The following is a 16,776-nucleotide window of genomic DNA, read 5'->3' as shown; positions in this document are numbered from 1 at the left end:
TTCCCAGGTATAACTGGGGCGAGCTTCACTACTGGCCTCTTGTACACTCCGTCGTTCGTTCGAACTTTTGCTGATCGAATTACACCGTCAGACCCATCGATGGTCTCCGTAACTCGACCTAGATTGTAACATCCACGCTTATCGTTATTTTCGACCAACCAAACAAGATTGCCTTCTTTAACGGTTTTGTTCGACGTAGATCGCCATTTTTGTCGATTATTCAGAGTTGGCAGATATTCTTTCCAAAATTTGTCCCATATGAGATCTGCATATGCTTGATTTTGTCGAAAGAGCTTTCAATGGTCAAAAAATTCTTCTGCGCATGGTAGATAGGGTAGACAAACGTTCCTGTTGCCAAGCAAGAAGTGATTGGGGGTCAATGCTTCTAAGTCATTAAAATCTGAACTGACTGGAGTCAACGGTCTTGCGTTCAACGTCTGCTCTACATAACACATCGTTGTTGAACGAACCTCCTCGGTGACTAATCTGTTCCCCAACACTGCATGCATTGCTTTCTTGCAACTTCTCACCAACCGTTCCCATACTTCTCCGAAGTGAGGTGCTGCGTGTGGGTTGAACTTCCATCTGATTCCTCGTTGAACTAGATGTTCTTCGATCCCTTCTACGTTCCATGCCGCAACGTACTCTAAAAACTCTTTTTCATCTCCAGCGAAGTTTGTCCAGTTGTCATTGATGTTTCTACTTGGTTTGCCTCTTCGCGCAAACAATCTCATTATTGCATTGAGACAACTATCGGTATCCAACTTGGGTACCACTTCTATATGCACCGCTCTCATAGTTAGACATGTTAGACATGTAAAACGACAACACCATTGCTTTTCGTTCCTCCGCCTAATATTCACAATGAAAGGACCAAAGTAGTCAACTCCAACATTTGCAAAGGCTATTGAAGCATCTAACCGCCCTTCGGGTAGATCGGCCATTACTGGTGCTATTGTTTGCGCTCTGCCCTTTGTGCAGGTAACGCACTTGTTCTTGATTGACCTCAAGGCGTTCCGTATGCCTAGGATCCACATCTTCCGCTGAAAAATGTTTCTTACATGCTCAGTGCCTTCGTGTTGATTGTCCTTGTGCTCGTTTCTCTGTGATTGTTTCCAATGTAGCAATATTGGATGCTTTGCATTGAAATACAACTGACTTTTGCCTATTCTGGCTTTGGCTTGAATAAGTCCTTCTTCATCTAGGAAAGGTGAGAATTGTAGGATTTTGCTGCCTTTTGGAATTTCTTTTTCAGCTTTGAGAGATTTCATCTCTTCACCAAATTGTTTTTACTGTAGTGGTTTGAAGATTTTTGCTTTTGCCTTTTTCCTTTCTCCAATGCTGACTACGAGCGTTGCTGGTTTGCTCGCTGTACGTATGCCACTGTATTCACTAGTCTGTCAAAATTACTGATTCGTTCCCACTGAATAACAGCTTTCTTCTCTTCAGCCTGTATCATGAAGACTGATGAGGATATATTCTCTTCATCAGACGCAAAAATTAGGTTCACTTGCTCTGGCCATTCACTTTCTGGTCGTTTAAACCAGGCCGGCCCAGTGAGCCACTCACTTCCCCTGAGTTCCTCAATGTTGATCGCTCTGGTGACAATGTCCGCTGGGTTTTTGATGCCGCTGACATGTTTCCACTGTGTAACATCAGTTGTATCTAGTATCCTCGCCACTCGATTGGCCACAAACACACTTGTTGTTTGCGATGGGAACTGTATATCCACTGCAATACTGTAGTTGAGTCCGACCAAAAACTGCAACTATTTATTTTCATTTCATGTTCCCTGACTATCTGTTCCTTCAACCTCAGTGCCATGACTGCCGCAGGCAATTCCATTCTAGGTATTAAAAGATGCCTCATCGGTGCCACTCTGCATTTTCAAAGGACAAATGCTACGTCAGCTTAGTATTCTTTTCGTTGTGAACGCAGATAGGCCACTGCTCACATCGTGTCTTCGGATGCGTCAGCAAACACATGAAGTTGGGCTTTATCCCTCTCTTTGTTGAAGTATCTTCTATCGATGCTTGTTTCAGCTACAATTGAAAGTTGTTTTTTCCATTTTAGTAACTCTTCTTCTTCACCAAGCTGTACTTCGCTATCCCGATGTTGTCCATTCTTAGTCCAGATGCCTTTCAGAAGTCGTCTCATGTGGACACTGAACAATCCGATCGGGTCGAAAACTAAAGATACCAGTGATAGAATCTTCCTCTGAGTTATAGGTGTTTCAACTACTTCTGCACACTTGAAGACCATCATTAGTAACAGTCCATCGTAGTCCTAGCACTGAGGATCTTTCTGTATTAGGTTCCACTTCGACTTGCTTCGTGTTGCTGATTGACTTCAAGCCTTCTAGGATTGCATCGGTAATTGCATCGTTGTTGCTTATCCACTTTTTCTATTCAAATCCATGTTGTGAGAGAAGAGGTTGTTTTGATTGAAGACTTTTATTGCTTCTTCAGGTGTTTCTACTGATTTGATGAAATGGTCCATGTAGAAGTTGTTTTGTATTGCCTTGTTGCTATGGGATACTCCTTTTTGTTGTCCAGTCCCACTCGCTTGAGAGCATAGTTTGCACAAGTAGGAGAACTCTTTGCTCCTAACACTTGATGCTGATATTCGTATATCTCAACAGGTTCATTTGTTCTTGGACGCCATAGGAACCTCAAGCAACTTCTATCCTGTTCGGGACCTTGCACTTGTAGAAACATCGACCCGATGTCAGCTGTCAGGGCTTTTGGTCCTTCACGGAATCTGAAAATGGTTCCAGTCAACCTATGTAGCGGATCAGGCCTGCTAGTAGCTTGTCATTTAGGCATACTTTGTATTTTGAGACAGCATTGCAAACACGTCTTACTTTGCCAGGCTTGTTCTGGTTTAGCACTGGATGGTGTGGCAAAGAACATTCTTTCTTGAACGTGCCTTTCACTTCGGACTCCTTCAATATCTTTACGAATTCTTTTACTACATCTGTATCTATTGACTGTTGATACAAACTTTTCAGGTTTGGGTCCCTTTGGAATCTTCGCTCCGGTGAGTAAAGCTGACCCAAGGCTGAGCTGTAGTTGTTCGGTAGGTTGAGCCAAGGCTGAGCTGTAGAGATCACTCCACAGCATTCCCAGCGTACCCCTCGCCTGTGAATTTCATCGTACTCTCTACCATCTTCTATGCCTGCAGTTCCTTCTTTGACTGACTGACGACATTGATTTTGGAAGCATAGGTTTCTATGTCCCACCGGGTTTGAATATTCTCAGCCACTTTCACATCTTCAGTGAAAGCGAAATGACAAACATTTTGTCTTCTTTTGCCCGTCATGGCTCCACTGACTACCTCTGTTAAAACGGCGAAAGGTTCACTTCGTGTTCCTATCTTGTAGTCCAATGGGCGTTTTAGCTCATAAGCAACTTGACCAAGGATAATGCCAACTTCCATCAAGTTGAAGCTTTTTTTGGGTAGAACACTCAAATGAATGAAGCTTTGCATCAGCCTTTTGTAGTTGTAGTTTGTGTTTCCCAAGCATATTGACGAGATATTGACGTGATTGAATGCACCTTTGAATGTAGTCCTTTTATTTTGAGAGGAACTCTTTCTGTCTTCAGGTCCTTTGTTCCATGTATGCAAGCTATGTTGAGCGTCCTATTGGTGCCTTGGACTCGTAACTTCTCTTGCACACATCGATCGACGATGTGTGCCACCGCTCTATGTGTTCAGCCTGTTGCCACCGCTCGGTATTGAGACAGGAACTATCTGAAGAAAGCTAGTAACTTCGTTACTCTGGCTGATTGATGCTGCGCTTACGTTGACTGCGTGATTGCCCTCATCCATTTGGTTTTCTGAGTGTAGCAATCGGTTCTCCTACTTGATGCATCCATTGATACCGCACGCGTTGACTTTACAACCTTTGACTGCACGTCCTTTGCCTAGACATCCTTAACATAAGCGTTGCTTCCACACTGCTGCGTACCGATCGTTCACACTCATGTTCCTAAATAATGGACAGTTCCATATTTTATGAGTGCCATCAGCTAGTGAACAATGATCACTTTGCCTTTGCTTTGTTTCTTTCACGTTCGAACTTGCACTGAAGTTCGATGTTTTTGAGAACCGTTTGTCTCTACTTGTGCCTCTTTGGTTTTCTTCTCTTCGCTCTTCCTTGAAAGCTGAAAACCCTTCGTAAACGAATGCGATCCTAGATAGCCATTGTTCTTACAAAATCGGATCAGGACAGTCTTTATCTTTATCATCAACATAGAATCACCATTTCTCTTTGAGAACTTGGGGTAGTTTATCTACTGCCATATACACTGTCGAGCTTGATTGCAGATCACCAATCTGCTTGTACTCTTTGGGCACATTCACAAAATTCGAAACAATAACTGAGAAATTGATCAGAACTGTTGAGTCGTTTGGTTTCAACTGACTTGCTTTGCGAAGACTCTCCAGTTGCGCTCCAACGATCACATGAGGCCTTCCAAACTTCCTCTCCAGAATGCTTTATGCAGCACCATAGAACTGTCCAGAATAGCCCATCCCATAGATTGCTGGACTTGCCTTGCCTGTCAGTAGAGTCTTCAGGTGGCTCATCTTCTCTGAGTCTGGTATTGGGCGTTGATGCACTGTAGCAGTGAACATACTAGACCACTCCGGCCATTCGAGAGGGTTTCCGTCGGAGTTGTTCAACTTCAGCTTTGGTAGGTTACTAATACCTGAATAGCCAGTGTTGTATCGTAGTAGACCAGCTCGGGGGGAAACGTCCTGGTCTTCAACACTTGAGGATCGGTCTCGTGAAATGCGATATTATGAGAAGTGACTGGGCCTGTTCACCTAAGGGGTTACTTCAAAGCGAGCTGTTGATTGATGTGGGGTTCGAAAGTTGTCGATCCTACTGGCCCAGTCTGAGACATCTCTCTTCTTTAGGGGCCAGTTGAGGGTTGTTTTGTCTCGAGCACTAGTTGATTGTGAACGGGCATCCTCATTCTCTAATGCTGTTCTCTTCACTTTCCGCTCTAACTCACGCTCTTCCTCCAGTAGTTGATGCTTGGTTTCCAGTTCTTTCATTTGCATTTCCAGCTCTAGTTTCATCCGCTCGAACCGTGCCTGTTCCAGTCGCATCTTGGTTTCAATTTCGATATCGAAATTCTTCATCCTTTCCTCACGCCTTTGCTTTGCTGCGGATGTTTCCGAAGCCCTCTAGGTCTCCTGGTCACTTGCCATTTCTCAATTTTGCTCTCTTTGAGCAACTGGGCTGTCCGTTGGGTAGTTGTTGTTGCTCTCGCTGCCGTGTTGCTTTGCTCTGCATTCATTGCTGGTTGAGTACCTTTGCTTATATATGCAAGCCAATGACAGTCCAAACTTGCTTTGCACTTCCTTGCTTCTTTCAGATGTCTTCAACGAAACTTGTTGGGTAGGGTGCAAGCTTGTTTCGACGCTGCAGTTGCTTGGGTATTTCTTGCATTAGTAGGCCTACAGTCGGTTGACAGAGGACCTTTAGTTTGTTGGGTCGGTCTGAATCTTCAATTATTTTGTAGCCAAGCCTTCGTTTAGTGTTAACTTCTTCCACTAAGTCTTGGAACCTCTTGTCGTACCTGTGAGCTGATGATTGAAGTTCTTCTCTGCAGGTTGTGTTTGAGTTGCCTGGTTGCCTTTTGTTTTTGCTTTGCTGATTGCTTTTGAGCAGGGTTGGCACTTCAATTTCCTTATTGAATTGCACTCTTCTGTTCGCCTCACTGGCCTGTTGCTGTTAATTTGTTTGATTCTCTTTGGGGTTTGCCTTCGGCACACTGCTCATCAGGGCAGCAGTTTGCCTTCCACTGTCCGGGTCGGCGGACCAAATGTAACGTCTTCTCTCCTATCAAAGTCAAGGAAAACGTTACACCGCCCAGTTCGTTTCAGCGGTTTCAAATCTGTCCGGATATTGTGTTTTTGCAGTTAACTTTTGTCAACTGTATTATCCAATATACTGTAGACTAACGTTGCATTACTTGTTGCTCTATTACTCCTGATAACTAATTGCTCAGCTTTGCTGTATAACAAACTTGTTTCTCTAAGAATAACCAAATAATTCAAATTGAAACAATCAAATTTTTGTTGAGTTTTGTTAATAACTCAATTAATAAACCGAAGAAAATCCAATTCCAACAAATTGTAGCCCTATAGTCTGGCTATAGATTTGCAAAATTTTAATTTCCTAGCATGTCTCCTTCATAAAAGAGAGATCCGAGTAAAACTTTTGAATATTTTGAATTTTCCGATAATTCAATAAGCGACACTTTGTTTCTCAATTGGCCTCAATAACACCAATTTCAAACTAGGCTAGGCTTCGTGAAAGCCAGTAAGAGCAACTGACTAGGAACAACTGATAGCGTAGTTCGATTGTGAGTTTCAGTTTAACTTCATGTATGACGATTTTGTACTAATAATAGTTGCTAAGTATAAACGTTGAACAAAGTGAACAAATCCGTATGGCTTAAGTAGAATGTAGCATTAAATTTCGCTCTTCATGCTATTCTAGCTTTAATGCTTGAAATGGCCTTCAAGCGCTATTCAATTTGGTTATTGAGTTAGTAAGCTCAGCCGCTGCATTCAGTAACTACAGTCAATGATTATATAGATGTAGTTCTAAACAAAACACGATGAAAATGAAAAATTTGATTGGTACAGTTACTTTACTTTTGGCAAAAATTGAAAGCATGCATTTGGTTGATCGACTCTTGTAAAAATTACTGATAAAACCTGTTGACTAGTTTGCTATGGATGAAATAACTGTTCTCAGTGCTCGCGAATAGCAGCACAAAAATCCGAATTTCGTAGCAATACTGTGCTATGGAATTACGCTACGTTTTTTCCGCCACTGCTGCTATCACTGTTTTAGATTTTTGTTAAAAATAACGTACAATTTGTGAGCCGGTCCCAGCAGACGCAACTACTCTGAAAATTGATAAGTGCCTGATTGTAACTATCAACTCTTACGTGCATGCCTAGAGTGCAAACCATTGTTCCAACTCGTCTTAATCTCTCGAAATTGAGCATCTCCTAACAGTTCTTCTCTAGTTCTTTCGGTGAACGCAAACCAAGCCGGATGTTACGTAATAGTTATATACTATTTCAAAAATAATCCATTGTTAACCGTAACAATTAAGACCGCGCATCGTATTTACAATTTATATTGATTCCAGTGCATCAGAGAAACAAAAAAACGACATTTTTAGAAGATCTAGTGATTTTGAGCCTCATCCACTCTGGGATATAATCCGAAAACCGCGGGCCGGTTATCGCAGCGATGCGCTCCCACCGGCCAACTAGGGACAAATTATAATAGGCTATCTCAAGAAATTTTCGGCAAATTTGACCTCTTTTTTGAAATTCTGTTGGCTTGACTGTCGGCTTGCTTGACCGTCACCACCAATAGCTTATTGAAAGATTTCCGCAATTATCTGAACTTTTAAAATCGTTAATACAAGCATTTACAGAGGAAGCATTTTTTCGTGGAAAACTACTGGAATAAAAAGCCTCTTACATGCAGCCTATTGGCCACTAATCGGTGCTTCAGGTATAGAGGTCAATACAACTTGAACGGTCAAGTTGTTATGCCTTCTCATTTTTCTTGTTTTTAAGGCACTGACAGCTTGGTTCAGAAGATGTTGCTTGCAAAAAATGTGAACGACAGGTGTGTGGTTTTCTCACGCAAGTTTGACAAGATTGATGAGAATGATCCTGCAGCAGGTTACAAGCCGTTAAAATCATAGTCTATTTTGTTAAAAAGTATAATCAATTCTGCCCTCATCAAACAACAATAATGAGATATTAGACCACTGAATAATGAGACTAAGTAACATGTACTAAAAAAGAACAAAAAGGGAAAGTTAAAAACTTTTATAATTATCGAAAACTATTAATTGCAACGACATAAAAACATTAAATAGCAACTGAAATTATAAGTTTTATTGTTTCTCAAAAAACCATTCATTGGGATCTGCTATTATTCAGAATATGTCGTGGGTCTACAAAAGGAAGGAGAAATAGAAAAACCTAAAAAAATTAAATAGTGTTTTGCGGAAAACCCGGTATTGAAGCCGTTAGAACCCAAATGGGTTCGTCTGTTTTTACATTGGAAGCCTCCAAGATTTTCGTTTATCCAGAATATTTCAAACGACTGTAGAAGAACGATAAACATCGACAAAAAATTAGAAATCCATTAAACGCTGCTAAAAGAGGGCATCGCAGCAGTTAAAATTTTTATCTATTCGCTGAAAATCAGTTTTTTTTTCAATTGTGCTGCTTTCTCAACTGCCAAAAAAGTAATATCTGGCCTGTCAAAAACGTGACAAGACAAAAAATGGAACCTCAACGATTGGAAAATGTCCGAAATTAAAAACTCTTCGTTTAAACTCTGGCATCGAAGCAGAAAAACCGTGAAATAAAACGTAGAACAACATTACATTTTAATGCTAACGTTAACCTACAAGTTGGCGAAACATAGGAAAACTTCGCAAAGCTCAATCGTCCGTTGTGTTTTTGAAACTATAAATAAGCTTTCGACTTAGTTTTCGACTTAGTTTTCGATCGGTTTCCTTGAAACTCCATAGGAAGCCAAATGGATTTGCCATTAGTAATGTCTTGATCTGAATTGTTCTTTTCTGTAATTGAAGTCAAAAGCCAAAAAGGACAAAATATTTCACAAAAGACATCGGCTGATTAGCAGAAGAGTTCTTTTGGATTTCAAGAAATACTAATTAGACAAAAACCAGCCTTACTGTTGCCGTTGGTCCTTTAGCAACCGGTAATTGTTGGGAATGTTTTGAATATGGGTAATTGGACAAAAAAAGTCAATACTTCAAAAATAAAATATGCATTTCAATGAACTATCCAATTAAGTTAGCAAAAAACCGGCAAAATTATAACTCAAGAACACTCTCAAAGAAGTCACTGGTAAAATTAGCTTTCGGTGGAGTTAACCAAGATTGTGTCAGCAATTAGCTAAGTGCTTTAATTAGGTGCTTTAATTCGTCCAAATTAAGTGGACTAACGAATCCTTTTTCGTGCCAATTTTGATGAAGAAAGGCTGAATATTGAATTTTTAGCAAAAATTCTGCAAAAAATGAATTAAACAGTTCAACACCATTATTCTATTATGTTTTTGGGGTCAAAGCCAAAAGAACTGTCGCTACCAATTTTCACTTTTATTTCTTTAGCAAAATTGCGGAAAAAATGTGGACAGTATCAACGAAAATCATTCTAATAATAACAAATATTTAAACCTCGACAATTCCGTGGAAAAAAGACATTCAAAAACAAATTTTTTAGTTATATTTTCTTCGCCGGACGGGTTTTCTAATGATACCACTCACCACCCTCTATGATGAATATATAATTCGGCAAAAACTGACTGAACAAAAAACCCATTTGAGTGGGTCGGAACAAGTACTACATATGATTATGATTTTGGTTATATTAGTACAAGTGCACACTCGAAAAATTGTACTATAATGTTAAAGATTTATGCGTAAATCACTGTAAAAAGTTCACTATCTGTACAAAAATTTAATTGAAAATTGAATTTTGAAGACAATTCGAATTGCACTCACTATAAAATGCACTATAGCTTTACAAATGTTTTGTTTCTTTTTTCAGATCATTACTTGGATGTGGAGAATGGCTTCGTATCTCCCACTGGACAGAAGAAGTCAGAACAGATGTTGAAAGACTTGAAGGAAAAAGTGCCTAACAATCTCTTGAGGCGCAAAATAATACCTTGGAAGTCAGGTACGTCATTTTGCCCCGCTCATTAATTAAGCATTTAGTGGATCAGTTATTTCAGATTCTGTTAAATAGCTTCCTATCTCAACAACAATTGCATTTTCAAAAAAAGTTCTGAGAAAACTTTCTTCAGGTAACGTCAAAAAAATTCCACATCATGTCTTTCAGGTAGGTGAAATATTTTTTAACTTGGAATTTGAAATCGAATTTCAGAATTGAATACACTCAAAATTTGGAACGGCTGGCCTCAGTTGAGAATGTTTATCTGAGTTTGATATATGAAACCGAACATTTAGTTCTCACAAGGAAAAGGAAAACATAAAAACATATCCCAGCATTTTAAGTGAGGCATCAGTTCTAAGTCGACCTAACCTCCCTGAAAAACATTTATATTTAGAAGGAATATCGTCATCAGTTAAGGCACACAAAACGTATCTCTCCTATTTGCAAACACAAAGCTATCTCGACCTGACACGCAGAATATCAGCAGCTAAATTCCACCAGAGTCAACTTCTCAACTTCTTCACGAGTGAATCACTTCTCAATTTGTTTCTTCAATGCTCAAATCAATTGATCCATGTTGACAATTTGACACAAAGATCTTTAAGTAGGGATGGAATTCTTGAATGGATTTTCGACACGATTGTCGAGAACCGAGAGATCCTGATAGTTCCAAACGAACTCTCAGGTGAGGATGATTGGTTGGATTTTGTGGACAATTCACTTGGGCTGAGGTCAACTACTACAGGACACAGTAAATCTCGTGATACAGGTACAACGAGAACACGTACGGCTCATAAAATGACATCAACTCCGGCCTTCAGCCGGGCAGGTGCTCCGAAACATTCGAGAGGAAACACAAAAGATAAGTCGAGAACGCAAAAGCCTGAAATGAAAGCGGACGTTTCCGTTGACCATTTAAACGACGAATCGCAATTGAACAAAAGTAGTCTAGAGAGTGATCAAATCGAAAAAGAGGACAAAGCGTCTCAGAAAGGTGGCCGATTGGACGAAAATGCCCCTAAGGTAGAAAAAGTTATCGAGGAAATTGTTGACCTTCCTGACTTTGACCCAACAGGGGAACAAATTATGTTTGATCAAGCGCCAAACTACTGCCCATTTTTCATCGTTGGTAACGCTAAATCTGGCAAGTCCACAATGGCAGCAATGATTGTGAAATACGCCAATACATATTTACCAGATTTTCACTTAATACCGCGCTTCTGTAACATATCTGAGGATTCAAAAACGTTTTTCGAGGTACTGGAATCCATATTGCACAATCTAACTCGACTTTACAAGGGCGACTATCTGAAACCATCAAACTTAGATGATTGCGTGAATTTATTCAAAGAACTCTGTGATCAAGTAAGAGTTTCGAACGAGCCGCGCTTCAAATCACGGGTTCTGATTGTCCTTGATCAACTTGAGTCGCTGCAAAGCGAGGACAGGAGATTGGCCCTGACCTTGGACTGGTTGCCTCATCAGTTCAGTCCGAAACTGTTGTTTGTGATAACAGTAAACAAATGGTGTGTGCCCATTATGACGTCAGCAAAGCGGGTGTCTCGAGAAGCTTGGAGACACTTTCAGGTATAGACCTTGTCATTTTTATTTTAATTTTTTTTTTGTAATTATTTCACTCAAGATTGTGAAAAATTTCGCAATTCTTAAGTATACTAAAAGTTTCTAGTAAAAAGGAAAAATTTGATTATTATTCATTGCCCAACCCAATACGAAAACAGTTGTAAATGAGTACGCAATCTCAAACGCACTTGTAACAGTTTTTTTATCTGATTAAACCAATTACAACCAAATTTTTGCATAGAAGCAACAGTCGAGAAACTTAGTGTAAACTAGTTAAGTAATCACCTCGGCGATCTATCGGAGAAATTCTGCATCTAATTTGAGTATCACCAGTTCAATGAACTTTTACAAATATTATTGTTCCATTGCTTCAAATTTGGATAAGTGTTCTCACTTTTCACGATGCGTGTTTTTGGGAATAGCCAGAATGCATGGCACGATATTTCGTAATAAAATTTCAAACCATATGTCACTAGTTTCCACAATACAAGTAACTCATTTTCACCTCACCTGTTCCGTTGTAACGGTATCTAATTACCGAAAGTAAGCGTAAATGGTGACAAATTTCAGAAATTTCCTTCTTGATACAAATGATGCGTTAGGAAGACAATAAGCAGTTTTGCAAATACCCGTAGCACTGTTTATAAGAACCATTAAGCCCTTGAACTTGGTCTCAATCAATTGCTGATAAAAATTGGACAAAAATTTTAGGCTAATTACAATGTCAAAAAAGCAACTTAAAAACTGAGAGCCACTTTTTCTTTCGTTGATCTATTTCTCCTCTAAATTTTTCTACCTAATAGAGTTTTATTCAAAGAAAGGAACATGCAAACCAGCAGTATGCTTTTCATCGAGAAAGCTGTAGAAAATTGAAGAAAATTTGTCTTATCTTGTGACAACTCCAATTTTGACTCCAATTTTTCTTCTAGATTCAATAACCGATATCAAAACAAAATGTTTCCAGATTTGTAGATTGGTAAAAATATGAAACTGCTTGCATTTCACGGAAAGTAAGACTGGGTAAGCAAAAGATTAAGGTTCCACAGAAATTTTTAAGAAAACAATTTTCAAATAGTGTCTTTAATTATTTGATCAATGTTGAATTTTTTTTCAGAAAAATTACTGTTTGCTTTTTTTAAAACATCAAATTGTTATAATTTAATATAATTCAATAAATCAAAAGATTAAAATTGCTAAGTTGTGAACCAAAATAGGTTTATAATAAGAAAAAACTGAGAAAAAAACAATAAAAAACATTGGAGAATACTTTTTCGGAAGATAAGTTGAAGAACCTCGGTTTCACTGTGTTAATTGCCTAGTTTTCAAACTACTATTTGCTAGAAATTGAGCGGTCAGGTGAACAAGCCGAGAGTTTATGTATCTCTAAAATCTAAAACTAAAAGAAATGAAAACTTTCCCCAAAACTCTCTTCTCTGTAATTTTCCCCGAGTTTATATTATAAGGAACGTTTTCTAGTATCTCATTTTTTGTCGGATTTAATTGCTTAGATTACTTGAGTATCCATTAGCTTTTTAAAGCCTACTTAAATTGAGTGAGGTTCAAGAGAACCGCTGAGTGACTCTTTATTTTTCAACAATTGTCAAAAAGTTAAATTTTGAAATATGACAACCAAAGATAGAGAAAGGTAACTCGTTCAAGGTAGGAAAAACAAAACAAATTTTGGAATTAAATTTTAGCAGCCACTGGCAACCAGTTTTTGAGAGAGGCCGAAACTAAACACGTATGGTTTTCGTTTAATTTGTGTAGCGTGGAGTTAACCACTTTTTATTACCTTTTCGTCTTCAGTTAAGTAATATTTTTACTTCCGTTTTTTGATTTGTACCACTGTACCAACAAAAACCTTATAGCTGATTTTCAAAAGTAATTCGCAGTTTTTGTTTGCTGCTGTACGGAATTCACCTGGATTACAATTTCTTGACTGATCAATTTGTTTGCTGATCTCCAAGTTTTAATACAGAACCATATTCTATTAATAAGAGCTGAGTACTCAGAAGGAATTATTTCCACTAATCCCATTTATTGAATCTTTTATAGCAAACAAATTTTTTCGACAAGCTTGAGGAGTATGCTGTTCCACACACAAAATTTTGTTCCACACAAAGAAACTTGCACGAGCAATCATATTTTTCCTAAATTTTGTTGGAGCTGTTCTGTTTCGTCCCCCAATTTTTTATGCTCCACAGATACAAATTAGTTGTTGTTATATAGTTAAATAGCACGTTACTATACAATATCGCGTGCGTTTTTTGCGGGGGGTCGTAACAGAATTGATCCGTTTTTTCCTTAAATATATTTTTTGAATTAGCTGCCGACGGATCTCTCTCAGAGCACGTGTCAGTCCTAAGTAGAAGACCTGATGCTCAATAAAAAAAATCCCTCACTGACATCCAGAAGGCCCTGGTCACGAGGTCACTTCGGAATCTGCCCACAATTATGTTTTTGGACACTCTCACTACACAAGTACAAACTCTTCTACCTAAAATTGCAGCTTAGCTAAATAAAATGATGAAAAACGGCGAAAAACGAAAAAATTGTCAGCCAAAATTAGACAAATCGCAAATCACTCTAAAAAAGTAATAAGCGACATAAAATAACTAATACACATTACCTACATTAAAATACTCAAATAATTCAACTCAACTGTAAGCAATGTTAATAAAAACGCCCTAGGCTAGATGCTGTTCATATATATATATATATATATATATATATATATATATATATATATATATATATGTATGTATATATATATATATATATTTATATATATATATAAATATATATCTATGTGTATATCTATATATATATATATATATATATATATATATATATATATGTATAAATACAAAGACGTTGCTCTTGAAGACTCAAAAATTTTCAAATACTGTTCACTTTTTTTACTAGTGGAGCGAATTGAAAACAATTATAAGCCTCTAAACCACATTTTCCCTTTTTTAGTTTGCTGTTTTGAAGTCAAGCACTATCAGCACTCAATATTCCCTTCAGAAGAATTTTCTGGAAAAAAATAAAAACAAACAGAGTCAAAAATTCTGCAGATACGAGTCAGAGTCGTCCAGTGAAAAAGTTTTATTCCAGCAACTACTTTGAATACTGAACATAAAAACACTTCAATGGTTTTTGACAAAATTGGCATTTCACGGAAAGTAAGACTGGGTATGCAAAAGATAAAGTTTCCAAAGACATTAAAAAACAATTTTCAAGTGGTGTCTTTACTTATTTGATTATTGTTGAGTTTTTTTTAAGAAAAATTACTGTCCGCTTTCTTTTAAAAAGTCAAATTGTTATTATTTAAAATTTTTTAATAAATCAAAAAATTGAAAATGCAAAGCTGTGAACCAAAAATAGGTTTATAATGGAAAAAAAATGAAAAAAAAAACAATTTTCGGAAAAACTTTTTCGGAAGATAAGTTGAAGAACCTCGGTTTCACTCTGTTGATCGCCTAGTTTTCAAACTGCTATTCGCTGGAAATTGAGCGGTCAGGTGAACAAGCCGAGAGTTCATCGATCTCTAGTTTTTAAAACTAAATTAACTGAAAATTTTCCCCAAAACTCCTTTCTCTGTAAGTTTCCGAGTTTATATTATAAGGAACGTTTTCTAGTATCTCAGTTTTTGTCGGATTTAATTGCTTAGATTACTTGATTATCCATTAGCTTTTTAAAGCCTGCTTAAATTGTGTGAGGATCAAGAGAACCACTCAGTGAATCTTTATTTTTCAACAGTTGTCAGAGAGTTAAATATTTCAAATATGATAACCAAAGATAAAAAAGGTAACTCGTTCAAGGTAGAAAAAACAAAACAAAATTTGGAATTAAATATTAGCAGCCAATCGTATCAATTTTTTGAGAAATTCCTGAACTAAACACGTATGGTTTTTTGTTTAATTTGTGTAGTGGGAATTTAACGACTTTTAATTACCTTTTCGTCTTCAGTTAAGTAATATTTTCAGCTCCGTTTGTTTTTATTTGAACCAATGTACCACCAACGAACTTATGAGTTGATGTTCAAAAGTAGTTGGTTGTTTTTGTTTGCTGCTTTAGAGAAGTCATCTGGATTATTGATCAGTTTGTTTGCTGATCTCCAAGTTTTAATACATAACCATTTTCTCTTAATAAGAGCTGAGTACTCAGAAGGAACTATTTCTACTAATCTCAATTAGTGATTCTCTGATAGCAAATAAAAATTTTCGACTAGCTTGAGATGTATGCTAAAACGTTTTGTTCCACGCACAAACTTGCACGATCGCCTGATTTTTCCTTAGTTTTGTTGGAGCTATTCTGTTTCAGCCCCCCCCCTCCCCCCATTTTTATGCTCCCCAAATACAAATGTCATACAGCACATTACAATAAAATAGCACGTGCGCTTTTTGGAGTGGGGGGGGGGGGTGGGGGGGGGGGGTTCGTAGCGGAAGAGATCCGTTTTGATCTGAAATATTTTTTGAATTAGCTGCCGACAGATCTCTCTCTGAGCACGTGTCAGTCGTACGTAGAAGACCCGATGATGAATAAGCACAAATCCCTCTCTGACATCCAGAAGGCCCTGGTAACGAGGTCACTTCGGAATCTACCCACAATCATGTTCTTGGACACCCTCACTACACAGGTACAAACTCTTCTACGAACCCAAAACTACAGTTTAGTTAAATAGAATGACGAAAAAAACGAAAAAAAAAAATTAACAAACGTTACACAAACAGCAAATGGCTCTACAAGAAGTAATAGTCGACAAAAAATAACTAATATTCATTACCTACATTAAAATTTCCAAATAATTCCACTCAACTTAAATTAATCTCATAAAACGCCGTAGGCCAAATGCTGCGTATATACAAAGAAGTTGCTCTCGAAAACTCAAAAAATTTTCTAATTACGTTCACTTTTTCTACTACTGGAGAGAATTGAACTCAACTAAACGCTTCTCACTCTAATTTATTTCCGTTTTTTTTGCTGTTTTGAGCTGAAGCACTATCAGCACTCATAATTCCATTCAGGTGAAATTTCTGAAAAAATTAAAAAGAAGCAGAGTCAAAAGTGTTTTGCAGAAACGACTCAGAGTAGTCCTTTAAAAAGTTTCTATTCCACCAATTACTTCTAATACTTAAAAACACTTCAATTGTTTTTTGACAAAATTTGATGATTAAACTGAAAAAAAAGTCAAATTACTGTGCGTGAACATAAGTTAGCTCCAAGTCAACAAACTTTTCTTTGATCAGCATTTCAGCATTCTACTTCAGAAGACAGAATCCAATACGCAAGAGTAATTGATTTTTGGTTCCACTTCCTGGTTTGGTGATGCGATGATAGAACCCGAAACCCGTTTTTTAGGTCGTAGAAAGCAGGCCACCATGATGACTCTGCGAGCTACTGAGTTAGTGGAAGTTGGTTTTAATT

The 16,776-nt window shown here is 37.8% G+C and overlaps 1 protein-coding gene across 2 annotated transcripts in view; it reads left to right on the top strand.

Moving 5' to 3' along the window:
• Positions 1-16,776, top strand: part of LOC142334548 (uncharacterized) — a 128,327-nt gene that overhangs the window by 54,350 nt on the left and 57,201 nt on the right. Inside the window, exons 7-10 of one of the 2 annotated variants that reach the window (XM_075382668.1) lie at positions 7,621-7,728; positions 9,637-9,768; positions 10,160-11,352; positions 15,833-15,988. In XM_075382668.1, the coding sequence (XP_075238783.1) occupies positions 7,621-7,728; positions 9,637-9,768; positions 10,160-11,352; positions 15,833-15,988 (1,589 nt within the window). The remainder of the gene's footprint in view (positions 1-7,620; positions 7,729-9,636; positions 9,769-10,159; positions 11,353-15,832; positions 15,989-16,776) is intronic. The other variant, XM_075382669.1, reaches the window with a different exon arrangement.

The sequence above is a fragment of the Convolutriloba macropyga genome, chromosome 2 (genome assembly GCF_964194025.1).
Source record: "Convolutriloba macropyga chromosome 2, txConMacr16.3, whole genome shotgun sequence".
Classification (NCBI taxonomy): Eukaryota; Metazoa; Xenacoelomorpha; order Acoela; family Convolutidae; genus Convolutriloba; species Convolutriloba macropyga.
The sequence above is the reverse complement of the archived record's forward strand: the minus strand, read 5'-3'. Positions and strand labels throughout refer to the sequence as shown.